The sequence below is a fragment of the Hemiscyllium ocellatum genome, chromosome 24, assembly GCF_020745735.1.
Source record: "Hemiscyllium ocellatum isolate sHemOce1 chromosome 24, sHemOce1.pat.X.cur, whole genome shotgun sequence".
Classification (NCBI taxonomy): Eukaryota; Metazoa; Chordata; class Chondrichthyes; order Orectolobiformes; family Hemiscylliidae; genus Hemiscyllium; species Hemiscyllium ocellatum.
The window spans coordinates 27,840,892-27,868,402 of NC_083424.1; the positions used below are offsets into that span (position 1 = coordinate 27,840,892).

General features: G+C 39.2%; 1 protein-coding gene across 2 annotated transcripts in view; it reads right to left on the bottom strand.

The window, feature by feature from the left end:
- The window catches only part of LOC132827122 (sarcoplasmic/endoplasmic reticulum calcium ATPase 2), a 91,450-nt gene that overhangs the window by 47,686 nt on the left and 16,253 nt on the right, over positions 1 to 27,511 (bottom strand). For both annotated transcript variants that reach the window (XM_060843624.1, XM_060843622.1), the window contains exon 5: positions 18,806 to 18,944. In XM_060843624.1, the coding sequence (XP_060699607.1) occupies positions 18,806 to 18,944 (139 nt within the window). The remainder of the gene's footprint in view (positions 1 to 18,805; positions 18,945 to 27,511) is intronic.

Sequence of the window (27,511 nt, forward strand, 5' to 3'; positions counted from 1 at the left end):
AATGCTCCAGGAAAAATAGCTCCAGCCTATTCAGCTTCTCCCTGTAGTTCAAACCCTCCAACTCTGGCAACATCCTTGTAATCGTTTCTGAACACTTTCAAGTTATAATAACACTTCTACAGGAGGGAGACCAAAATTGCATGTGATGCTCCAAAAGGTGTCCAAGCTAATGTCATGTATAGCTGCAACATGACTTCTCAAACCTTTATACTCAATGCACGGACCAATAAAGGCAAGCATACCAAACACCTTCACTATCCTATCGACCTGCAACTCCACTTTCAAAGAACTATAAACCTGCACTCCAAGGTGCCTTTGCTCTGGAGCACTCCTTCCCAGTGAGCTTGGTCTTTATAGCATTTTAAATAAAAAGGAGAAGAGCCAATCTGGTATGGAAAGACTACAAAAATGGTGAATGCAAAAACATACAGTAAAACATTCTTACATGGTTACAAGAAGCAAACAGTGATTCTCCTCCTCAAAATAATTAGTAAACATTTGATATTAATTAAATGCATGGGATTAAAGAATTTAGCAAACTAATTTTAAAACATTCAAACTGTTGAACAAACCTCAGCATATCCCAGAATGCTTCAGAGACAATATCAAGTGCTTTTCAAGTCAAGTCAATGCAGCAACACTCAAAGATGCAGCAGCCACCTTGCACATTAAGTTCCACAACTAGCAATCAGAAAGGAAATTTCAAATAATTCTTTATATTCAAATAACGTGTTGGTGGTTGGTGTTGAAAAATATTGTTCAGAACGTATGAAAAACTCTCTTGTTCGAACAACACAGTGGAATCTTTTTCTATCCAACTGAGGACGGAAGTGGGTCCTTGGTTTAACTGGTCAGTGCTGCTCCAAAGCATCAGCCTAAACTTTGTGCTAAATCAGCAAGTAGTGGAGTTAAATAAATATTGTGTATCAGTCCTCATGGGAGTGGGGTTGGGGAGATGACACTAACCTTCCAAAGACACAAAAAAAAGTCAAAAGTGGAGTGTGGGAGTTGTAAGAGGGGAAAGAAATACATACAAAAACCTCTCTAGAGGAGAAGAATTAGTGTAAATGACAGGGGTAAAGGCCAAAGACTTCCCTGGACTGGACAAGTTACATCCTAGATCATCAAAGAATGTGGCTACAGAAATACTGGATGTACAGATAGCAATCTTCCAAGAATCCTTGGATTTTAAGCAACTGAGGATTGGAATGCCAATATAACACCCCTATTCAAAAATGGAAGGAGACAAAAACAAGTAAATGGCAGGGGGGGGGGGGGGGGGGGGGGGGGGGGGGGGGGGGAGTAAGATCTCATGCACAAATTACTAAAAAGCTAGCATACAATTTCAGTGTGAAGAGTGTGGTGCTGGAAAAGCACAGGTCAGGCAGCATCTGAAGAGCAGGAGAATCAAAATTTTGGGCATAAGCCCTTCATCAGGAATGAGACCTCATTTCTGATGAGACTTCTACCCCGAAAAATCAATTCTCCTGCTCCTCAGATGCTGCCTGATCTGCTGTGCTTTTCCAGCACCACACTCTCGATCCTGATCTCCACCATCTGCAGTCCTCCCCTTCTCCATATAATTTCAGTGAGTAATAGAAAAGGCGAACGGAACTAGACTTTATTTCAAAGGGAATGGAGTAAAAAGGAAGTTTTGTTAAAATTGTAAAAAGACACTGGTCAGACCACACTGGAGTACAGTGAACAGATACAGTCCTCTACTTCACGGAATTTAGAGATAGGAGGCAGTCCATGGAAGGCTCACAATGTGATCCTGGGCCTGAAGGGACAGTCTTAAGAGAAGAAGTCAGGTAGGTTGGGCCTGAGCTCACTGGTTTTTAGAAGAATGAGAGCGACTTTACTGAAAAATACAAAAGTTTCTTAGGGTACCGTTGAGACCATTTCCCCTCGTGAGTGTGTATCTAGGATCGGAGGACGTAATCTCATCATTTTGGTGGTGGTGGTTGGGGGTGGGGGGAGGGGGGTTTCACACATTGAGAAAGGAGTAGGAACTTCTTTAGAGGGCAGTGAATCTATAAAATTCTTCTCTGCAGGGTCTCTTGAGCTGAGTTGAGTGTACTCAAGGCTCTGACAGGCAAATTTCTTTAATCACAGAGGTAATCAAGAGTTATGAGGGGAAGATAGAAAAATGGATTTGAGAATTATTAGATCGGCCATAATTGCATTGAATGGCAGAGCAAAATGGCATGACTCTGGTAATTGCAAGATTTTAAATACTTTAAAATAGATATAGCAGCACCAGCCAGGGCTTGCTGTTACCTCAGAATTAGAGAGAGCAGAGCTTCAATCCTAAAATACCTTGTGGGGCTTGAGGGTCAAATGCTGGTGAAAACAGCCATAGAATGGACTTGCCACAGTAAAACCCCAACTGATGAAAACAACAGTGAGGGAACAAACAACTCAATCCACTTTATGTTTTCTACACATCACAATGCAAGCCCAGACTTTGAGACTCAGATCACTGCAAAACCTCAAAGCCAAGAAAAAGGTATAACTGAAAAATCAGAATCAGTTCTAACTTGTGTTGGTTCAAAACTCAACTTCTTTTATACAAAAGAAACCTGACGTGATGCACATACTTCAAATGTGACATATTCACCCAATGCAAGCTTCAATAGACTTGATTGCAGTGAGTGAAGTGCTCTGGCATGTTGTTAATTTACCTTCATAACTCATGCAAAAAGATTGCGTTCAGAATTTAAACTTCTTGGTCACAGTCATTCCCCTAATGAGAAAAAAGGGTTATATCACAGAGACATCAGTTTCAGCATATGCTCCTTATGCAAGATGTAGATAAAATTGTGCACTACCCAAACACTTGGTCTTACTGCTGTGCTTTATTTCACAAGTCATCATCTGAGGCACAGGACCTATGACAGTCACTAATGTTGCCTTCAAAACAAATGTAGATAACAAACATGCAAAATCTAAAGTATTTACAGATGAGTCAGTCAAGAGCAAAGCATTTTGATGACAACATAACAAGCAATGGGACCTTGATCAGATGGGCCGAAAGGGTGACGACTAGCAAATGGAGTTTAATTTAGATCAATGCAAGGTGTTGCACTTTAGTAAGGTAAATCAGGACAGGAATTGCACACTTAATGGTAAGACCCTGGGAGTGTTGCTGAACAAAGATCAAGGGGTGCAAGTGCATAATTCCTTGTAAGTGGCACTGTAGGTAGACAGAGTGGTAAAGGCAGCATTTGGCATGCTCACCTTCATTGGTTAGTGCACTGAGTATAGGAGTTGGGACGTCATGTTGTATCTATACAGAACATGAGACCACCTTTCAAATATTTCATTCAATTCTGTAATAGGAAGGATGTGAAACTTGAAAGGGTTTAGAAAAGAATGTTGCTGGGATTGGAGGGTTTGAGCTATAGGGAGAGGCTGAATATGCTGGGGCTATTTTCCCTGGAGCACTGGAATGGTGCCCTTGTATAGATTTATAAAATAATGAGGGGCACAGATATGGTAAACAGCTAAGGTCTTTTCCCCAAGGTAGGGGAGTTCAAAACTGGAGGGCATAAGTTAAAGGAGAGAGGGGAAAGATTTAAGGACCAGAAGGGTAACTTTTTCACCCAGAAGGTGATGCAGATATGGTTTGAACTGCCAGAGGAAGTGGAGGAGGTTAATATAATTACAATATTGTATTAACAAAATAGGAAGGGTTGAGGGGGATATGGGCTAAATGTGACTAAGTCACACAGAGGATGGTACGTGAATGGAATGAGTTGTCAGAGGAAGTGGTGGAGGCTGGTACAATTGCAACATTTAAGAGGCATTTGGATGGGTATGTGAATAGGAAGGGTTTGAGGGATATGGGCCAGGGGCTGGCAGGTGGGTTGGGATATCTGGTCAACATGGACAGGTTGGACCAAAAGGTCTGTTTCCGTGCTGACTCAATAAAACTGTTAATTGAGATTTGCATCAACCTGTTCAATCAGTTGTACACACAGTGTTGAAAAATCATTGACCAAAATGAAAAAAAAATCACTCCCTTGTTTGTGCAAAATAAGTTTTATGAAAAGACAGACATTTAAATAAAGGAAGCAGTGCATCATCAGTTTAAAGCTAATGTTCAAAACATTTCTTTTCCAGCAAGAAATTAGTGAACAATTAGACAGCATCCAAGGAGCAGGAGAATCTATGTTTCGGGCATAAGCCCTTCTTCAGGAATGAAGGGGGTGTGCCAAGCCGGCTAAGATAAAAGGTAGGGAGGAGGGACTTGGGGGAGGGGTGTTGGGAATTCGATAGGTGGAAGGAGATTAAGGTGAGGGTGATGGGGCGGAGGGGTGGGGAAGAAGATTGCAGATCAAAAAGGCGGTGCTGAGTTCGAGGGTTGGGACTGAGACAAGGTGGGGGGTGGGGGGAGGAGAGAAGAGAAAGAGAGTGAGAAAGCTGGAGAAATCTGCATTCATCTCTTGTGGTTGGAGGGTTCCTAGGCGGAAGATGAGGCGCTCTTCCACCAGGCGTTGTGTTGCCATGGTCTGCCATGATGGAGGTGGCATGCAGTTCCTTGGCCGCCTCTACTGCCCGACCATGGCAACACGACACCTGGAGGAAGAGCGCCTGATCTTCTGCCTCTGAACCTGAGGCGGGAATTGAACCTGGGTCTCTTGCACTGAGGCAGCAGTACTAACCACTGTGCCACTGTTACCACTCATTATTTTGCAGATTCACTAATTGCAAAAATATCTGAGGTGCATTCAAACTTTATAAACAGATCATAAATGTGCACAAAAGCCCAAATTCCTCTAAAACACAGTAAAGTTAGAACTCATCAATAAGAAAAAATAATCCTTAAGATACAAACCTTCCTTTTATTTTTATTTCAACAGAGCTGGCGTGCAAATACCATTTGTGATCCGACTGAATGCTAACGAAGGAGCACACAATCTACACACATGCAAGTAACACACAAAATTTCAACAGGGTAGACAATCCTCGAGCAGACTTCTGTCAATCTTACTTTTGATTCAGTACCTAGGAGATAAATTCATAGTTCTTTACTTTTGTTCCCAGTATAAACCTGCTGCTAAGGAGCGATTGCAGAGCAGTAAATGTCTTCAAGGAGAACAGGGTAGGGAATAAGGGAGTACTTGGAAGTGAAGTACAGTTCAACAACAAGAAAACAGCAAGTCAAACAGAGCAAAAATAAACAGCTGCTTCACATCTTGGGCAGAAAGAGAAAATTTGATCATTTAGGTATTTAAAAAATAAAACAACAGAAGTCAAGAGAAGATCTGAAAGCTGAAGGTTATGTCATTAAAATTTATAACTTAAAATCATTTTTGAAAAAAAAAACTTGGAAAACCTCAAGCCTGAGATGTGTTGATCTTTCTCTCCCCAGCTCCAAGGGTTGGAACATCAAGCAGAGACCCACAGATATTACACCAACAACCATGACATTGCTGGTTACAAAATTTAAGAAACCGAAAAGGTAGCAGTTGTTGGATAGAACTACTTTCACTGATCTGTTCAGCTTTGACTGAGCAACTATGAGGCTCCCAACACAATTTTCCCTTCCTGAACTTAGCATCCTTTAAATAGATGGAACTGAAAACATGAACTTGCAAACTACTATTCTGTGACAGTTGTCAGTAGTCTGTAACACATTGTGTGGTAGTGCAGTGTCACAATTTGTGATCAAGACTAGAATTAAATTCCTTTACATTAATTAAACCCTCAAGTTTTTTCAACTAAAAAATATCCTTCAAGAGCCAGGTTGGGAAGGGAAGGGGCTGCAATTGAATAAATTGATCATTGTGCTATTTTGAGCAAAACACAGGATAATGGGTAAATGTAATCTCCTATCCCTCAAGCAGAAATAATAGTTAATTTAAAATTATTGTATTCCAATTTTGCAGTTGTTGTAAATTGCAGCCATCCTATTCCAAGAAAGAGATTGTCTGATGTTTGAAGAAATATTCTTAAGTCCACTGGAACATAGTCTACGCTCTTTCAAAATCTTCCAAAAAGTAATGCTTACAAATTGAAAGCTTCAACCTGATTAATGCATTGATCTGGCGCCACATCTTCAGCTTTGAAAACTGTAAAGAAAATACACAGAGTCTCCTACATCACTGCTGCAGGGCCTTTTTTGTATTTTAGTACCCTGACATTTTGTTAAGCTCTCACTGTGCTGCAAATAAATCCCTGCTGATCTATTTGGAAGTACAGGTCAGGTATTCTATAAATCCCAACAATGAGATTCCAAATCTGCTTCTTTCATCAAGGCAAAACATAATCTAACTTAACTGAGTATACAAAAGCTTGCATTATTCGGATTTACTTTTGTACAGGTTTTTATTCCCTCTACAATTTAAGAATACTTTCAATACACTCATCCCTCACATTTAGAACACAATCCCCTAGCAAATACTTGGCCGATTTTTCTCAATTTGATTCTAATTTCACAAATGCATTATCTACACTGACGCAACAATAAATTGCTACTATTTTTGTACGCTTTTCTGTCAGTCAATTACTAAGATAGCACACAGTTCTCAATTACTTGCAGTGACATACAGAGGAACCTAACTAGCCAAATGCTTCCGGCAATGTCTCTGGTGACAAAGATATTCACCAGGACCTACAAATGTCATTGGATGGCTGCCTGGAATCCCAGACCCAGAGATGCACTCAGCTGCTAGGTACTATGCCATTTCCCTACATGGACAAGCTGTCTACAGTCACTAAGACAAGGGATGTCACACCACGCTAACACCTGCTTGAACAATGAAGCTACAAAGTGCTGTACATGTTCATGTTCACCACTAGGGTTAGACAACAAACTCAACACTGCAGGCTAACATCTCTACACAGTGGTTAAAAACATCTCCATTCTTGTGTGCAATTTTTAAAAAATGAGATCTGTGTTCTACTCAATCACCAATTCATCTCAGTAACATTACGCATACAACTGTGGAAAAGTAACAGGTTATTCATGCCTAGCGTTGAGTACTTTTTAAAATACTAACGAACATGAAAAACAATGCCCAGTGTTGAGGCTGACAATGGGTAACCAATGTAACAAAAGTTTAAGATTTTCAAAGTAAATTAGCTGAGATTATATGAATATTTCAATAAGAAGCAATTTCTCAGATTTCTACTATCAAGTTGGACTGATTGGTGACTTTTCTGCCACTTCCTGTACAGACATAGCAGGTGCAGGCAAGTGTAAAAATTTCATTCAGATAGCCAGCATATTGGTTTCCTGGCTACACCAGCCCGACGCAAATTCAATCAAGAGGAGCAATCTGCCTACCAGTGACAGATAGTCAATTAAGGCAAATTACAGGCAGATTTAAAACCTACTGCAAGATAGAAGCTAACTGGAATTTTCTAGGCAAAAGCGAGGATTGCAGATGCTGGAAATCAGAGTTTAGATCAGAGTGGTGCTGGAAAAGCACAGCAGGTCAGGCAGCATCCGAGGAGCAGGAAAATCAACGTTTTGGGCAAAAGCCCTTCATCAGGGATTTTCTAGTCAGGCTGCAGGTCCCCAAGATATGATGGACTTTGGGAAGCTGCCTGGAAACAATCAGTGTTAGAACAGGGGGCCATCATTCCAGGAAAGTTTTGGAGATCTCCCTACCAGCCTGGCCAGAGCTGCAGCTATCAGTTACCTTGTTCTTCTCAGTCATCCTTCTTTGCCACTAACATAAAAGTTTAACAAGTTTGAAATGAGCCACTCATGGACATTCGCAATCTCTCCTACCCAGACTGCAGAGCTAGGTGGCCTTCTACTGACACCTCCCCCCCACCAAGCTTAGATCACCTTTTCTGCAATTGAGGATAATGGAAGTGGTTGAAGTAGCGATGGTCATTACAAAGAAGAGACAGGGTTTTATTTGGACAGTAAAGTGAGCATGGCAATTTAACAGCAGGGAGCAAACTCCAGAGAAATGGAAGTCATTAAATCAGCACAAGACAGAGGATGGATAGGTGTGGCAGCAACACATGAAAGCATTTGCAGGTGAGAAACTGAGTCAAATACATAGGAACCTCAATTATCCAAATATTAATTATCCAAATTTCAGATTATCTGATGATGATCAAGGTCCTGCAATAACATTACATCAGAGAGGTAAGAGCATCTGCATTACCTGTACTGAAGAACATGTGAAAACGCTGACCAAAACAAAAACAGCAGCACCTCAAGCATCATTGACTGGATATTTTTTAGGTAAAGTTAATTACACAGCCCTTTGCAATAATAAGTGCTTTATCCAGTCACTTTACCGGGCCGTTCATGAAAAAAATGGCTAAGAACATAAGCACGAGAGGTGGTGCTCCTATCTTTCTATCACAACATTAAGTTCCCAGAGACTGACAAATGCTCTTTTGATCATAGTAGCTGTTTGTGACCTGGCTTAATGCTGGGTTTTCATATATTTTGTGTGATGGTAAGGGCTTAGCCCTTCTCAGTATAAACTGCAATTTGAAGAATGCAAAGATTTGTTTGTTTAAATAGCAGAGTTATCAAAGTGATAGATTTAAACAAACTCTCTGGTGGAGCACAGCATTAGATCAGTATGGCTTCCTTTGTTTAAGCCCAAATTGATTATCTGAATAATCAATTATCCAAATGAAACTGCCCATGTCATTCAGATAATCGAGGTTCCTCTGTACAATGGAAGGTGAATGTAGATGAGTTTACAGCAAGCAGACACTGATGTCCCAATCTTTTGGCCTAAGATGCCACAAGTTGATTAAATAATTAGCTTTCTGATTTGAAAAGTTACAGTAAGCCTCAAGTCTCTCCTCTGGAACTAACTGGATGATCTACAAGGATCAAGAGCTTAATTAATGCCAGGGGATAGGCAATGCTCCAGAGGATCACATTCTTGAATGGCTTTAATACAAAAGCATGAGAACTGGAGCTCAAGTTGATATTCTTGTCGTCATTTTCGCAGTCACCCAGATGCCCACACAAGCAAGCTATTTAATAAATCAGTCAACATCACACCTCAAGAGATTAGGATGGCTGATTCTGAGAAATGTGGAAGTGGCCACAGGATCCCATAAAAAATAATATCATCTTGCCAAATTCCCAGGCTTAGTGTCACACATTATTCAGCAAATGCATCCTTGGAACAATATTCTGTCAGACATGCAGGTGAAAGTTCCAATTGTATTTATTGGAATCTGGGAGGTGAACCACTATTTTATAATATGTCCAAATCAAGCTCTTCTACTGAAATAGGATTAAGCTTCAATATCAAAAAATATAAGCGTGTGTTAATTATAATTATTCAAGATCACAAACCTGTCAAAATCTTTTGGATCTTTTTGATGGTGAATACCAAACATGTGCAACTACAAAACAACCTAAAAACTCAGTACAGGAAGAACAAAAAAAAATGTACAAGCATCACTTCGCAGAAAACACAACTCTTTGCCTACATTTTGCAAGGCTTTAATAGACAAAACTAAATTAATATCTTTTTTATAACGCGAAAAAGTAGCTTGGGTTTGAAACTCATTGGTTAAATCGGTCTTCCCTTGTCCTAATGAGGCAAACTTTGAAGAGAGAATTAAAATCAATGCTTAGATAAAATATCAGGGATAAGAGGAAACAGAAAGGGAATAATAGAACCAACTGGTTTGGTTTGCTCTGCTCTTCTGAGGATCTAGTATTCAATTGTCTGAATGGCCTTTATCTGTGCTACACATTTAATAGTATTACTTTCATCAAATAAACACTATCCACATGCTGATTGATGATCAGAAACTGAACTACTTAACAGCTACATAAATATTGTGCTTACAACAGCAGGTTGTGAATGTCATATGATATGATGGGTAGAGTCAGGAGAACGAAAAAGGAGGATGTGTCCCAAGATAAAGCAAACAGGTTACATGCAGGAAGAGACAAACATTTAAGTTTCCTTTAAAATTTGTTGTTTTGACCTCCCCAGACTTTTCCACTTTTGAATGTAAATAATGGACTAAAACTAAAGTTTACATTCTTTAAAAAGTGTAACAAAAAGAAAACCTTTACAATACTATGATGCCAGCTCTGCAGTAATGATCCAAAAAGCATTTCAAAACATAAAAGAACTAAATGCTTTTTTAAAAAACCAAATCCAACAGATGATCCCAACGACAGGATAAACCACCAGATAAACAGCATCAGTCTACAATTTGTGTTCTACTCTGCCCAAGGCATAAACATAAATGCACAGTAACAGAATATGAAACATTAACTTTTGACTTTCATCTGCTGACATTAATACTTTGTAATTTCATGGACTGAAATGGTTTATGGGAGAGTCTTAAAAGTGGAAGGAAGGGTGACCACAAAAAAATCAAAATTACAAAAAGCTAAGTGTGGACTAAACAAAGCAGCAGAAAGTTAACATTTTATCAACAAAAGAGGACGGAAACTAGTCAGGCATGAAGAAACATAAATCCACCATTGGTAAATTATATTTACATTATACATTTTAATGCTGAAGACGAAAGATTCACCTATCTAGCTTCAAAACAAATGAATCAGACAGAAATACACAAATGAACTGTATTCCAGGCAAATGTTTTGGCATTGCAGAGAGGTATTTGCAAAAGCTGAACTGGAAGGCTCTCTTGCACTCACTCAAAAGTAAATGCGAACAACTAACATTGGAGAAACTTTCAAACATCTAAGAAACCAAAAAGGCAGCAGCAAAACTCATGGCTGCTACAGGTGCTGGATACTATTAGCCAGCCACCTTCAGAGATATCCCAAGTACTTATTATTATTTCATCTTTTTGGTGTTCTGCTCATTTTAAACATTGTACTTGTGTTGGTGTAGCTGTTTGTTACTGCAGATTACTTACTAACTTCAAGAAAATTAAAATTCCTCCATCTATCTGCCCCTTCCCCCACCAAAAATAAACAAACTTGTAATTTTGTCCTTATTGTTTTGGATTAAGGGAGTTCAGTCCATTTAAAAAGGAGTTAAGTATAGCACCATGCTAAAAAGATTAAACCTTTGTTGCAGCAAACTCAGGAGGTTGAAAACATGGTTGCCAATCCACCCCTCTTTGCTTGCTGCAACAAGCATGTTAAGAGTTTAGAACAGGCCATTAAAATATAAGTTAAAGAGACACAGAAGGTTTATTCCAAAATTAGATAAATCCTTATCTTAGCAGAAATGAGATATAAAACTTCAAAAAAAATGTCGGTTAAGTCTGTAGGGATCACTTTAATTGATCAATTTGAGAGTGTTTGTTGGTGACAGTGCAGTTGCTAGAGCAATGCTTGTTTACAGTAGGATTTTTTTTAAACATGCATACAAAGGAAACAGCTGTGAGCTTAAACAAACATTCACCCAATCCTACCATTACCATACAAGGAGCTTGAAACGATTTGATGAAAATTGTACCTGATGAGCATTCTCATGGACTGCTGTCATGATGAATGTTATTGGTGGCACTAAAACAAAGGGGATCTTGACAGACTAGGTCAAATGAACAGACAGCAAGTGTAGCTTAATGTGCGTTGTTTTAACTTCGATTCAGTAGAACAAGCTGGAAGCCACATTACATATCATATGGCAACATTAAGACCATAGTAGGATAAAACATTTTATTTTAAGACATCAACTATGTCTAAACACTGAATTGTTTAATTGTTAAAGTGAAATGATTTTGGGATAGTGTGCAATATCTAAATTTAAAAAGATAGTTAAGTTGGATAGTTAAGTCTTGAAGTGAGACCTCCATATTACAAGATTAAAAATAGATAGAGTTGAGGGGAGATAGATTAATGAATTAGAGACTGGGCTTTGAGGAATAATTACAATACAAATGATTTCACTCATAGAAGAGAAGGAATTTAATAGCAAGCTAAGACATTTATCTACAAAATTTCAGTCAATCACAAGCATTAGGGATGCAACTACAATTAAGGGTGCCAAGAAATTCAGTAGTTTAAGTATTTTTTAAAAATGATGGCAGTAGCATAAAATAGATTACTCTTGGAGATTTTGGACAAAATGATCAGAGCAGATTTGAAGAATTGATTTCATTCATTACAAAAAAGGAACTTGATACAGAAACAAGGTCAGGAAAAAGCTGAAAGATTCAGAAGAGTCGCTCTGATTGATGTCGTACTAAAATGGAATTCCCTCCCTTAAACCAGGCCTTTTGCACCCTCTCCTTAAGATTTGCTATAAAATATTCAAGTTTCGGTAAACAGTTCAACCATCTCATCTGGCAATAGTATCAATTTTTGTAATACTATCAAATGTTGCATTATATCAAAGATACACAATTGCAATTTATGTTTTATTTATCAATGAACTAGGATAATGTAAGATAAACAAGGATGCTAGGCAGAAGTACTCATGTCTTTTTTTAAAAGCAACATTTGAGGAACACCAAAAAATACAAAAATGGAATACAATTGATGAAAATATATTTGACTATTTACAGAAGTTTTTGAACAGTGCCTCAAATCAAAAGCTAGTTTTAAAATTAAGTTCAGTCTTTTTCCCAACCTCCTAATCCATCAGATGGATTAAGATTGAAAGAGTAAAAACATTCTTTATACAAGTATACCTGCCAGCAACAGTTTGTTTCTTCTTAAGCTGACATTGACTTAAGATACCAAGACAGCAAATTAGTATTTTTTCCAAAATAATTCAATGATCATGTTCTAAAAAATTCTCTCTCCTCCTATGGAGTTCAAGGAGAGAGTTATAGAGTCAGTTGTATAGCACAGAAAGAGACCCTTCGGTCTAACTCATCCAGGCCAGCCAGATATTCTAACCTAATCTAGTCCCATTTGCCAGCACTTGGCCCATATTCCTCTAAACCCTTCCTATTTATGCACTCATCCAGATGCCTTTTAAAAAATGTTGAAATTGTACCAGCCCCCACCACTTCCTCTGGCAACTCATTCCACACACACATCACCCTGTGTGAAAAAGTTTCCCCTTAGGTCCCTTTTAAATCTCACCCCCACCCCCCACCCCCCTCACCCTAAACCTATGCCCTCTAGTTCTGTATACCCCCAGTCCTGGGGAAAAAACATTGTTTATTTACTCTATCCATGCCCCTCAAAATTACTATGAGGTCACCCCTCAGCCTCTGACACTCCAGGGAAAACAGCCCCAGTTTCTTCAGCCTCTTCCTGCAGCACAAACCCTCCAACCCTGGCAACATCCTTGTAAACCTTTTCTGGACCCTTTCAAGTTTCACAACATCCTTCCAATAGAAAGGAGACCAAAACGGTCTAACCAATGTCCTATACAGTCGCAACATGACCTCCCAACTCCTATACTCAATGCTCTTGCCAATAAAGGAAAGCATACCAAATGCCGCCTTCACTATCCTATCTACCTGCAACTCTGCTTTCAAGGAACCATGAATCTAAACTCCAAGGTCTTTATTCAGCAACACTCCCTCGGACCTTAAATGTACAAGTCCTGCCTGGATTTGCCTTTCCAAAATGCAGAACCTCATTTATCTAAAATAAACTCCACTTCTCAGCCCACTGGCCCTCTGAACAAGATCCCATTGTAGTCTGAAGTAACCTTCTTCATTGTCCACTACACCGCCAATTTTGGTGTCAACTGCAAACTTGCGAACTATACCCCTTATGTTCACATACTGAAAATTAGTGTATCGAGCACCAATCCTTGCAGCACACCGCTCACTACAGGCCTCCAGTCTGAAAAGCAGTCCACCACCACCACCCTGTCTTCTACCTTTGAACCAGTTTTGTATACAAATGGCTAGTTCTCCCTGTATACCATGCAATCCAACTTTGCTAACCAGTTTTCCATGAGGAACCTTGTCGAAGGCCTTCCTGAAAGCCCATATCTACCATTCATCCTTCAATTTTCTTCACTTTTTCTTCAAAATTCTCAATCAATTTTGAGAGACATGATTTCCCACACACACAGCTATGCTGACCATCTCTAATGTAAATACGTCCCTCAGGATCCTCTCCAACAACTTGCCCAATGTCAGGTTCATTGGTGTATAGTTCCTCGGCTTTTCCTTACCGCCTTTCTTAAAAAGAGTGGCACCGAGAGATCCAAGATGGCGGCGACTCAGCAAGTCTGAGTCTACAGAGCTCTTCCCAAAACCTGGGAAAAGTGGGTTTCCTGCCCCCACCACACTTGCCAAACCACCCAAAAAATTTCTTTAATCTTACTTAGCTGCTGAATATTATATTTAAATAGTCTAATACTGAGTGGATAATGAGTAAATCAAAGGGACCCCGCAGCTCTCAGAAAACAAAGTCTCCTCCGGCTGCAGCTGATGTAAAAACAGGCCTTGTAGAGATGATTGCTAGATTGGAATCGACACTCGTCAATTTCATCGCAGAATCCAGACAGAGATGGAATGCATTCGAAGAAAAGCTGCAGAAACAGAATCACTCTATGGGAGAATTGCAGGGCCGAGTGGAGGGGGCGGAGCTAAAGGCCATGACCTCCAAGGCTGCAGCTCAAACAGCTGCAGAACAGGTGAGAGCTCTGGAGCAGAGAGTCCGGGCCTTTGAAATCTACATGGATGATATTGACAACAGAAATCGGAGAAAGAATATTCGATTGCTGGGCCTTCAAGAACAAGAAGGGAAAGAACAGTTAGTAGTATTTCTGGAGCGATGGCTGCCCCAGCTTTTAAACCTGGGGGCTGAAACTGACCGGGTAAGGGTGGAGTGGGCCTACCGGGTCGCAGTACGCGGATCTGGCCCAAACCAGCGCCCACGCCCGGTCCAGTTCCGGCTGCAGAGTTATAGGGAGAGGCAGATACTCCTGGATGCCTCCAGAAAGCTTGGAAAGGATCCTAAAGCTATGATTCATGAAGGATCCAAGATTATGTTATTTCAGGACTTCTCCCCGGCTTTGGCACGAAGAAGGAAGGCGTTTGATGAGGTGAAGAAATGTTTAAGGGACTTAGATATTCAATACACCTTACGCTACCCAGCGACGTTATGCTTTACCCACGAAGGATCCGAGTATAATTTTAGATCATCGGAAGAGGCCAAGAAACTTTTAGACTCTGTTAAATAAATCGTAAGAGACAATTTATGTTGGCTTGCCTCTCCCACACTCTGTGGGGAGAAATGGATACTTTATTCTACTTTACTTTTGCCTCTGGGAGCGGGGTTGTCTTCCTTGCTATGTTATTATACTTAACTGTAATCTGTTGGAGTTGTAATTTTATAGTTATGTGTGTTTGTACGTGGCATTGATGCTAGCAGATATACTCAGGTATGGGTGGGGAGGGGTGGGGGTGCAGCGCTCACTGTTAACTCTAGCTCGGTATTATATCTAAATCCTATTAAGGAGCACCCGGGTTGAGGGTGGGACACTGTTTGGGAGAGGATATGGTGGAACGTTGGAAAGGTAGTAAGGCCCCCTGAGAACAAGGGGGAAGATCTCCATTCAAACATGTTTAATTTTTTTTTTGTTCTTAATGTTTGGAAATAACTTCCTTTTTATCATACTGTTATGAGTGTATTAGAGAACATTTTCTCTTCTTTGAAGGATGTAAGCGACTCAACTATACACTCTGGATGATTGTGGATTAGTTGAATTTTGATGATTATATATTTAAGATCTATTTTTATATTAATGTTTGTGCTTGAAAATTCTGCTTATTTTTGTAAATTTGTCAAAATGTTAAATTCCCAATAAAAATATCTATAAAAAAAAAGAGTGGCACCATGTTAGCCAACCTCCAGTCTTTCGGCACCTCACCTATGACTATCGATGATACAAATTTCTCAGCAAGGGGCCCCAAAAATCATTTCCCAGAGTTCAGAAACACCTGATCAGATCCAGCACCACCACCCCTGTGATATGGATATTTTTCAAGATTTCACCATCTATTTCCCCATGTCCTTCTCCACAATAAACACTGATGCAAAATACTTTTTGTTAGTATCTCCATCTCCTGCAGTTCCACACATAGGCTGCCTTACTGATCTTTGAGGGGTCCTATTCTCTCTCCTTAGTTACCCTTTTGTCCTTAAGATGTATTTATAGAATCTCTTTGGATTTTCCTTAACCCTATTTGCAAAGCTCTCTCATCCTTTTTTGCCTGCCTGATTTCCCTCTTAAATATACTCTAAGGATTCACTCAATCTCTCCTGTATGTCTACATCTGACATTTGCTTCCTTCCTTTTCTTGACAAAAACTTCAATTTCTCTACTCATTCAAAATTCCTTATACCTACTGGCCTTGCCTTTCATCCTGACAGGGACATACTGTCTCTGGACTCTATCTTGCTTTTGAAGGCCACCCATTTCCCAGCCATCCATTTACCTGCATACATCTGCACTTAATCGGCTTTTGAAAGTTCTTGCCTAATACCATAAAAATTATCCATCCTCCAATTTAGAACTTCAAATTTTAGATCCTGTCTTTCCTTTACAATCACTATTTTAAAACTAGTAAAATTATTGTCATTGGCCCCAAAGTGCTCCCCCACTGACATCTCAGTCATATCCACATACTGAATCAGAAAATTTTCTTGCACACTTAAATGCCTCTCCATCTAAATCCTTAACACTAGAAACAGTCCAGTCTATGTTTGGATAGTTAAAATCCCCTACCATTACCACCCCATTATTCTTACAGATAACAAATAACCTTACAAATTTGTTTTTCAATTTCCCACTAACTTTTGGGGTTCTATAGTACAATCCCAGTAAGGTGATCATCCCTTTCTTATTTCATTTACACCCAAATAACTTCCCTGGACACGTCCAAGTACAGCCACTGCCCCTCCTCTTTCCCCCTCTCCTTCCTATAGCATTTGCATCCTAGAACATCCTGCTGCCAGTTCGGTCCATCCCGGAGCTACATATTTCTGTAAATGCTATGATATCCCAGTCCCATGCTCCTAACCATGCCCAGAATTCATCTGCCTTCTCTGTGTGGCCTTTTGCATCGAAATGCAGTTTAATTTATCATGTTCTCAGCTTTGTTCCTGCCTGTATGACTGTACCAGTCTCAGACTGATCTCTTTCCTCACTATCTCTACGCAACTCCCCTCCCCCAACACCTTACTAGTTTAAAATCCTCCCCCGCTAACCTCCCTGCCAGTACATTAGTCTCCTTCCAATTTAAGTGCAATCCATCCTTATTATACAAGTCACTGCTACCCCAGAAGAGATTCCAATGATCCAAAAATGTGAATCCTTCTCCCTGCAAAAGCTCCTCAGCCATGCATTCATCGGCTCCATCCTCCTATTCCTATCCTCACTAGTTTGTGACACTAGGAGTAATCCAAAAATTACTACCCTGGAGGACTTCTTTTTTAAATTCCTGCCTAACTTGCTCACATTACATTTTGGAAGAGAAAGTGTAAAAGAAGTGGAAGAGGGAAAAATACAACAGATTCAAATAGTCTAATTTCATCCTTCAAATGCCAAGTTTGCTTTCTCATTTTCCCCTTTCCTGCCCTCCGTTCACTTCAATTACTAACTGCACATTATTCTCATCACATACGCAGTAAAAGGATCCAATGAATACCAATAACCATAATGTCCTCTAACCAAGAAAAGTACATAGAGTTTATCACAGCAAAGGATAGATGAAGGAGGACAACTGAAAATAGAGTCCCAGTGGGGAAAAACATCCATTAGTGCAAGTATGCATTTGCAAAACAATCTGACCAGCTTCTCTTTGGGAACTCCCCTCCTCCCCCCATCTCCCCAATTATCTAAATAAAGGCTACACACAAATAGTTAGTTCCATCTCGAAATTGCTAGATAAAATGCAAAACTATAGTTCCAAGTTTTAAGCTTGCAAGCAGGCATGTTCATTCCTGGAATAAACCAGCGTCGATCATTAGCAAAGAGAAGCTGCTGCAAATACTCCAGCAACAACTGTGGAAAGGTATCAAAGTTAACGCTTCGGGTCCAGTTCTGAAGGGTCACTGGACCAAAAACATTAACGGATTTCTTTCCACAGATGCTGCCAGACCTGCTGAATGTTTCCAGCATTCAAAATTTTTTTTCAGTATTTTGCTTAGTGTTGATTATTCTTTCTTAATTCTCAATTTTCAGAAATCATTCATCCCAGAAAGCAAATGCAATCTTTAAAAAAAGAACAGTTTCATCTGTCAGTCACACTTCATATTCACTATAGAAAAAAACACCATTAGCATCAACTGGCTAAATTATGTAACGTAATTGCTAAAAACTGCTTTACAGCCTAAAATAGAATGTTTGGGCATTCAACTTGCAATTATTTAGCATTGTTAACCTACAGCCTATGTTGGGGCTTTCCAAATGTTTCCCAATTGAGACCCCAATTTAGATTCTTGAAATTGGCACCACCCCTTGTTGAGAACTGAGGAAGCAGGTGATTACATCTGAAAACCCAGGTCAAGCTTCAGTTTCAAGCACATATCTTATGTTGAATTTCAGAAGCAAGCACCTACTTTATCACAACATTCCCTTTAAATATTCTAAAAATGTCTCTACTAAATCAGCATTCAAACTCCAACTATCCATGAGTATTTAGCTATTTATGCATATTTCCTGCTACGTCCACTACGAGTTACATAAAAACCATCTAGCACAAACAAAAGCAAGAGACAATATTAGACTTACAATAATTTGTCTACAGGCATAGACACAAATTAAGACCTGCTGGATATCAGACTACAGCAGGATTGATATTGATCTCTTTGTAAACACATGTCAATATAACATGCATGTGGCTCAAGGCACATGAATGATCTTACCTGTTGAATATATTTTATATAAAAGTTTTAACTAATCAAAAAGATCAGATTTGCAGTGATAGACTCAATTTCACTTACCTGCCACTTCTACTATATCTCCAGGGACAATCTCTCTGGCCTTGATCCTCTGTACACTTTTCCTGTCTTGTCGATAAACTTTCCCCATTTCAGGTTCATATTCTTTAAGGGCTTCAATGGCATTTTCTGCATTTTTTTCCTGAAATGGCAGGTAGGGGGCAGAAAGTACATTCATGGTTTAGAAAGTTTATCAGTGACATGTTTTCAGCACATGCTGTACCAATACTTTTAACAGTTTCTTTTTGCAGAGGCAGCCGGTGAGATTTGGGACCAATATTTGGAACTCTACATAGTGGACCAATGCCAGCAAAAACAAACAGAAGCCCATTTCTCAAAACATACATTGGCAGTGTCCATCAGCATTGCAAAATGACGACAAAAATTTGAGTGTATGGGAATAACCACCAAGTATAAATGACATCTGTTGAATCTAAAAATAACAGATTCAGCAAAAGAAAAGTCACCTTTCAATAGAAACAAGGTTCAAGTTACATGGTATTTTTCAGTACTTCTCAAACATTGATACTTGTAGGAATAGACAACAAAACTCCTTATTTGTTCAATCAGAATTAACTTTCATGACTTTGTGCTTTGTACAACATCCACCTTCTGAGCATGTTTAATTTCATTCTCACTGCACTGAAGTCCAATAGCTTTTTGTTATTTATAAAATCTGTTCTTCTGGACCAGATGGTGAAACAGTTGATTTTTCTGCTTCTCTGATAGGTATAAATATTCTGTCCTGCTATTTCAAAAGAACACTAGTTATGTCTGATGCACTATTTATCCTGCAAAAAGATCACCAATATTTATCCCTGAATTAAGACTCCTTAAAAAAATTCTTATCACTGACATTGCTGTGGATACATTGGCTCTCACATTTCCAACGATTATTATTAGTTGTTTAAAGTGTCTTTGGGATATTCGATAGGCTGTACATAAATGTAACTTTTAGTCTAACAAAATGTAAATCTCAATTATGCTGTACTTTCAAAAATTGCTTGGATTGCACTGATATTTCCAACAGCCAAACCCTTGCTCCATGCATCATACCATGAAACTGCTGGTGTCATCAACTAATAAGCAAAAACGACGTGGTTACTTCATTGAGTAATCATTCCATTGATGCAGTACTGACTCATTCACACCAGGAAGAACTTTCTTTGTTTAAGCTCATTTTAACATCTGCCACACCTTCCATTCCAGTTGAAAGAAGAGAATGACAGTAGCCAAAAACACTGAAGGAAGCAGCAGAGAAAGGATAAAAAAGTCAATAATTCACCTTCTGCTGAAAGTGCCTGGTCATAAATGAGCAAAGATCTTTAAAGAACTAAAGCAAGCAAGGGAGTTTACAGTCACCAAGCTTTTGCTGCCGGCTAACTGTGCCCGAGGGAAAACTTCCAAAAGGCCTGTTATCTCTTGCAAACAAGCAGGTACTTGAAAAGGTTTTCTGTATGCAAACGTTTTGAAAGTTACATGGCACTTCACACTTCTGTCTCATCAACAACTCATGTTAAGAGCCATCTGCTATGCCAAGCTACAGCACAGCCAGTGTGGGGTGGGGGCAGGGGGAGACAAAGTGAGGGGGACAAAAGGGCTGCACAAAGATGAGTTGGACAAAAGACAGGGCACACAAGAAGTTTCTACTAGTTAACATAGTAGTGCCACTAAATAGTTACACTGTGCAAGGCTTGCCAATGGGACATGCTGTTTTTGGCACTGTCTCGCTAATCTTCCACAACAGATAGGAATTAACAGTGAAACTGGGTCAATGCCAGTCTAGTGAAACAGTTCTGTTTTTATATAAATATCCAAAAAACTTTTCTTTAAACATAAATTAAAGTTTACTGGTTGAACACACAATCAAACCTTTTCCCTAGTCAACCATACTAATAAAACAATACGGTTATTGAAAAGAACATCAAAGCTGCCTTACAATGAATACAAATGAGTCTCCTCAAGCATGCACAATAAGGTGATGTGAACTGAATTGAGAGGCAGTTGTTTAAACTGAAAGCAGTGGGTGCCATTCGCTGGCTTTCTATCTCAAAGCAGAGATGCAAATGACGCCAGTATTAATTGTTATTTGGTAGAACACGAATGCATTAAACGTATTCATGAGCATTCATTAGAAAGAGAGCTGATCTTGTTGAAATGTATGTTCCTGGAGGGAATTGACAGAATGGATGCTGAAAGGATATTGCCCCTTACATTTGGGACCAGAATGGAGGACAGTTTAATAATAAAGGGGTTTTCACTTTAAGATGGAGCAGAGGAGAATGTTTTTCTTTTAATGGGCCACTGGCCTGTAGAATTCTCTTCTCCAGAAGAGTGAAAGACAATACTGGATTATTTTGTTAAGGCCAAAGAGCAAGAGCACATAAGCAAGTCAAAGGGACTCTCGCTATCCTGACTTGGAATTATACTGCCATTTCTTCAGAGTCAAAACCATGGGACTCCCCTACCTACATAGTGAGTGCCTCTTCACCCTAAGGACTGCAGCAGTTCAAGACAACAGCTCATTACCAACTTCAAGGAATTATTAATCTACATTAGCCCAAACAATGTCAACATCACACGTTTAAAAAAAATTGTCAAATGGACAATGCCTTTTGGTCTACTTCTGGGGTCTCCTGCATAACAAATTCCAGCTTTCAGCCAATCCAATTCACTCCACAAGATAAAGAAATGGCTGAAGGCAGTGGTTACTGCAAAGGCAATGGGCATTGACAACATTCTATCAACAGTATTGAAAAAACGTTTCAAGATTATCCATTCCATTACCCATTTGTCCCAGTCTGTATAGCTGCAATGCTAGCATCTACCCATTAATACAGAAAACTGCCTAGGCAGGTGCTGCTGACAAGCAGAAGGAGAAACCATTTGACCCTGACAATTAACTCTCCATCAGCAGCCAAGTGAGGAGCAAACAATCAACAGTGCTATCAAGAGGCACTTGCTCAGAAATCACCATGGTCATGGAGCTCCTGACCTAAATACAGCCTTCACCCAAGGATGGACAAGAGAGAGCTGAATTAGAGTGGAAGTGAGAGTGAATGCTCTTGACATCAAGTCAGCATTTAATTTAATAAGGAGCTGGAACTAAACTGGAGTCAATGGGAATCGGCTGGAAGGGTTAACTGCACTGGTTTTGTCATACACAGTCCGAGGACATCACAAAAGCCCCTTAGAGTAGCAGACTAGGCCCAACGATCATAAGGAGTATTTCACTGATGATTTCACAATGATTGGCACCTCTTATGACTCCTCAGATACTGAAACAGTTCACGTCCATATGCAGCTAGATTTGAATATCCAGGGTTGAGATGTGGCAAGTAACATTCATAGCTCAAATGTCAGGCAGTGACTGCCTCTAACAAGTGAAAACCTAACCATTCAATTGCATTAATATCACTAGATCCCCCGCTAACATCCCAAAAGTTACTATTGATCAGAAACTAAACTTGATCAAATACTGTAGCTACAAAAGCAGGTCAGATTCTAGGACTTCTATGGCAAGCAGTTCACCTCTCGAGTTCCCCATCATTTGCAAAGCACAAGATCAGAGCACATTTTGGTGTAACTGCTCCATCCCACTACCTCATCAACTCCACTGGTACAAGGCAGCAGCTCAAGCACCCACCACCTTAAAGGGCAACTAATGCTGGTCTATTTAGCAATAGCTACATTCTGTGACCAAATTTTTTTTTTAAAAACATAGGCAGCATACAAATTCAAAAAGAGAACAAGAGACAATATGACCTGCTCCTGGTGTCTTTGAATTTAGTAATTGTGTTAGAGATGCAACAGTTAAACACTTCAATTTATTTTTATGCTCAATTTTCACATTTCATAATTAAGTAGTCACTCTTAATGCAATAGCAAACCATAGCAACTGACTGAAAGCCTCTTAATGCAAAACACCAGTGAATTTACATGTTTTCTATTCAAAATCATCTACTTATATCTGAGTCAGAAACCTGATTTAGGATAATTAGATCTATTCTCTGAGCTGATGGGGTCACATGGCAAATCCTGCGAAAGAACAGCCTAATATAGCGCAAAGCCAAGTAGCAGGGGTAACGGCAGTGCCAATCAAACTAAATTTAACAGAGCGTTGCTAGCAGTAAGCTAAGCCTTTTGGCGATAATCTTTATAGGAAAAATAAACCATTTCAAATATAAATTACTACCATTTCTCAAGGATAAGCCAGTGTTCCACATTGAATGATGCATCAGGGCTCTCAAATACAGTCTTCAAACAAACATTAATTTTAGATTGTAAATGTTTGGAAGATTGAACTGAACCTTCCAGATCTTACTAAAGATGTCATTTACTTGTTGTCCATATTGGCATCCCTCAGTTTGTTTTAATACTGTGTCTTGATCAATTATGACCATATAATAGTCAGGTGATCCAACCTCTTCTTGCTCATTCTCCGACGAGGAGAGTGATCACCTTTCCATTGGAGTACTTGGTATGGTACTATTGGGTAAATAAGTGACTGCTGAGGCTAAAGCCAATCTGTGTGCATCAAATTCTGCAGGTTCAAATCTGGAAGATAGCCAAATAAAGTACTGCAAGGACACAGAAGGCTTCACTGAGGAGCTTGTGATATTGACTTTAAATCCTAGGGAAAGTTCATCTATGATGATTCACACACAAAAAAAAGGAATGACCTCCTTCAAAAGCCAGCACAGAGGTAGGAAAGAGAAGATGCAAGGAGAGGATGCCATGACAGATGCCTTCTCGTTCCTACTTAACCTTCAGAAGCAAATTTTTTTGTAAATTTTTTGCAAAAATAGACAGGGTTGAAAATGAGTTTGGAGAACCAGCAAGGTAATATATACGACAAGATCTCAGCTGTTTGCTGTAGAGCCATTTTTCTGCTAATAAATAGAAGTTACAACTGCCACTCAGTTCATGCTTTCATTTCTCTGAAAATTTGATGTAATCCTAACTTACTTTTGTCAAACACCTTTACTATCTTTTCCATCCATTTCCCACAAAATACTGAGGTTTATGTCTCAATGTGCATTTTGAATAAAAGCCTATCTTTCCAATAACCCATTTATAAATGGAAAAAAACTTGCTATTGGATATTTTCCTGAGGCATATCAGTACAGAGATCCCATCAATCGTAAAAAAGTGTCCCTCCACTACTACGATTTATGAGCTTCCTACATCCAGTAACAACATGCTTCACTTACTTTTCAAATGACCCACCATGTTTTCCAAAACTGCAAAATACAGCTGCCACTCTATTCAACTACACAGTTCAGTCAAGCATAAAACAAAGTCTAACCTTTACAAATTCAAGTCTGCCTTCATTATAATTCAACAACATGAAGCCATGACAGATATTAAATGGTTTATTAGCAACTGAAGAAAACAAAATCGATCTATAACTTCCATTGCAGATAGATTTTATAAGCAAAGAACTAGGCTAATTGTGAGAATTTGCATTTCAGAAGTTTGCTGGCCTTTTCAAATAAAGTTTCAGGAATGATTCATGTCAAGGTAAATGGGATGTTGGGTAACCTCCATAAAAGGAACCTATTTTCGTTTACCATTGGTGATTTGAACTGACATTTTCTAATGTCTTTCTTTGCTGATCACCTTCAAGTGTTCATTCACCCACCCTCCCTAGGAAAATAGTTATCTTCCTGGTGAGATGGGAAAACTGTGCCACCAATCTGGAACAGAATTATGGAAAATGGTCAATGGAGCAACAATTTAGTATTCTTCAGTTTATATTTCCCCATTATGCAATCAGCCCTTGTTCTGACATACACACTTTTTACTCAAAATAAATTTGAAGCTATTATGGTTAGGCTTCCCTGTAATATTGGGGAAATAGTTACAAAGATCTACATTAGCCAAAGCAAGGATTGCAATCCACATTTTCCACTTGCGAGCTTCCCTTCTCAGAGAAACAACTTGGGAAAGATAACCCAGGCTCAGGCCATTTTTGGTGGGTGAGTGATTGGTAGGACCCACAGTACACTAACTTCAGACAAAACTTCCAACAGTAGTGAAGTTCAACAGGCCCGGGATGTTTCTAACCTGACCTGATGCAGGAAAAATGCAGAACAACGAGGTTACCATGCACAAGGAAAAATAAAGTAAAGATCCACTAGGCAAGTGAGCAGATGAGGAGAAAAACGATAAGGGAGCTTCACCAAGGAGAGCTTGATGGCAGCATGCATGAGTTTGCAAAATGATAATGTTTTCATAGTACTTCGTAAAAAAAGATTTCATATGTACGTGGTGCATTACTTATTATACATTGATCCTTAACACTGACTTTAGTTAGAAACTGGACATTACTATGCTGCTTTGATGCTATTTTGCTGGTGTTTGCGGTCAAGTTTTCTTCCAGTTCTAAAAATTGGAAGTTAGTTTAAAAAGCACTGATCTAAAGAGTATAGTTTAACAAATTTAGAACTTAAAAATGTTTAAAACACTCATTAATTTCCATTTATTTATTTTCAAAATATCCTACACCAAGCCAAAAAAAAACAAACAGATTTTCAGAAACCGGAACTGGATGAAGCAGAATGGTTTCGTACATGCCTCATATTGCCATGCAACACCCAGCTCTCTTCAAAAATTTGGATAAGTTTGAAATGGAGAACAGAAATAATAATAAAAAAAGACTATTTAAAGAGAGGATAAAAAAGTGAATTTAAAATAAATCTTTTGTCAACTCAAATACATAGCACTGAAATCCAACTGGAGGAAGAATACTGCTCTACAAACAAATTTCCTTCTGGAAAATAGGTAGCACATTACTAACCTAAAAATGAGCTGCCTGCTGTGCTTAAGTCATGAACTTGCTGAATGTAGATGCAGCTCGTGCCTCACTGCTGAATAAATTTTGACGAAGTTAAAAATCACAGCACCAGGTCATAGTCTATCAGGTTTATTTGGAAGTACTAGCTTTCAGAGCACTACTCCATCAGGTAACTAGCGGGACAGGATCATAAGACAGAATTTATAACATCTGAAAACTAGAACTTCCAAATAAACCCGTTGAACTATAACCTGGTGTTATGATTTTTGAACTTTGTCCACCCAGTCCAACACCAGCACCTCCACAAAATATCTTGATGACAGAGCATCTTGTCCCACATTGTTTCCCTGATGCTCTTGAAAATGTTCCACTTTCTCAGCATAACAGGGACATGGGAACAGAAGCTAGTCAGTCCACCCTTTCAGCTAGAAATAATAATAAATTAATAATAATAAAAAAATGAAATAAAATAAAAAATAATGAAATAATAATAATACAATTTAAAAATAATAAATTATTATTAATAATAATCTATAGATCAACTCTATTTACTTTTCTCCATGTCCATTGGTACCTATACAAACAAGAATCTATTCAATTTCAGTCTTCAAAATTCCAAATGACACACTATCCACAAATCATTTTGTAAGAGATGGATTGCTGGCACTATGGAAGAAGTCCCTCCCAACTTACCCAATTCTATTTATGTCCTATTCCCTAACCTTTGAAGGTAGAAATACTGCAAGCAAAGAAATAAATGTGCACAATTCTGGAACAATTTATAAGCAGGCAAAATAATCATGAAAATATTTGAAAAATGGAGAAAAGAAAGTAGTTTTGTGCACAACAGTTCTTTGACCTCAAAAGGGCTAGGCCAGTATTCACAATTTTTCTGCTCCCATGTCGACCCTCCAGTTGATGTTGTACATGGATATACAATTTTAACAGGAGTAGGAATGGAGAAGGAAAGTGGGCCTACTCTGATTTATATCAAGTCATTTATGCAAGGTAATACTTCACATGTTGTTGAATTAATCATCCTCAATGGCTTTACTGCATGGAGTAAATTTAGAATGAAAAGGATATTTTTGAAACATACATAAGACCTGATGGGACTTGACAAGGTGGATGCTGAAAGGACGTTGCCCTGATGGGAGAAACTAGAATTAGCAGAACAATGTAAAAATAAGTCAATTTAAGATGGAAATATGGAAATTTGTTGTATCGTGAAGAAGTGTTAGAAGTTGTTATTTATAAAGCAGCTATACTCATAGCAGAAGGATTGGAGTATAGGACGAGGAATGTCTTGCTACAATTGTACAGGGACTTGGTGAGGCCACACCTTTAAAAGAAGAAAGTGAGGTCTGCAGATGCTGGAGATCAGAGCTGAAAATGTGTTGCTGGAAAAGCGCAGCAGGTCAGGCAGCAGCCAAGGAACAGGAGATTCGACGTTTTGGGCATAAGCCCTTCTTCAGGAATGAAGATTCCTGAAGAAGGGCTTATGCCCGAAACGTCAAATCTCCTGTTCCTTGGCTGCTGCCTGACCTGCTGCGCTTTTCCAGCAACACATTTTCAGCAGAGGTCACACCTTTAGTCCTGCACATAATTTTGGTCTCCTAGTCTGAGGAAGGACATGCTTGCTATTGAAGGAGCCTAGCGAAACTTCATCAAACTGATTCTTGCGGTGGCCGGACCGACGCAAGACAGACTAGACTGACTGGGCTTGTACTCATTAATTTAGATGAATGAGATGGACACACACACACACACACACACACACACACACACACAAAGACAGACGTGTGTGTGTGTGTGCGCGTGTGCGTGTGTGTGTGCGTGTGGTCCAGAACTAGATGTAACAGTCTATGAATAAGGGGCAAGCCATTCAGGACTGCGACAAAGAAGAATTT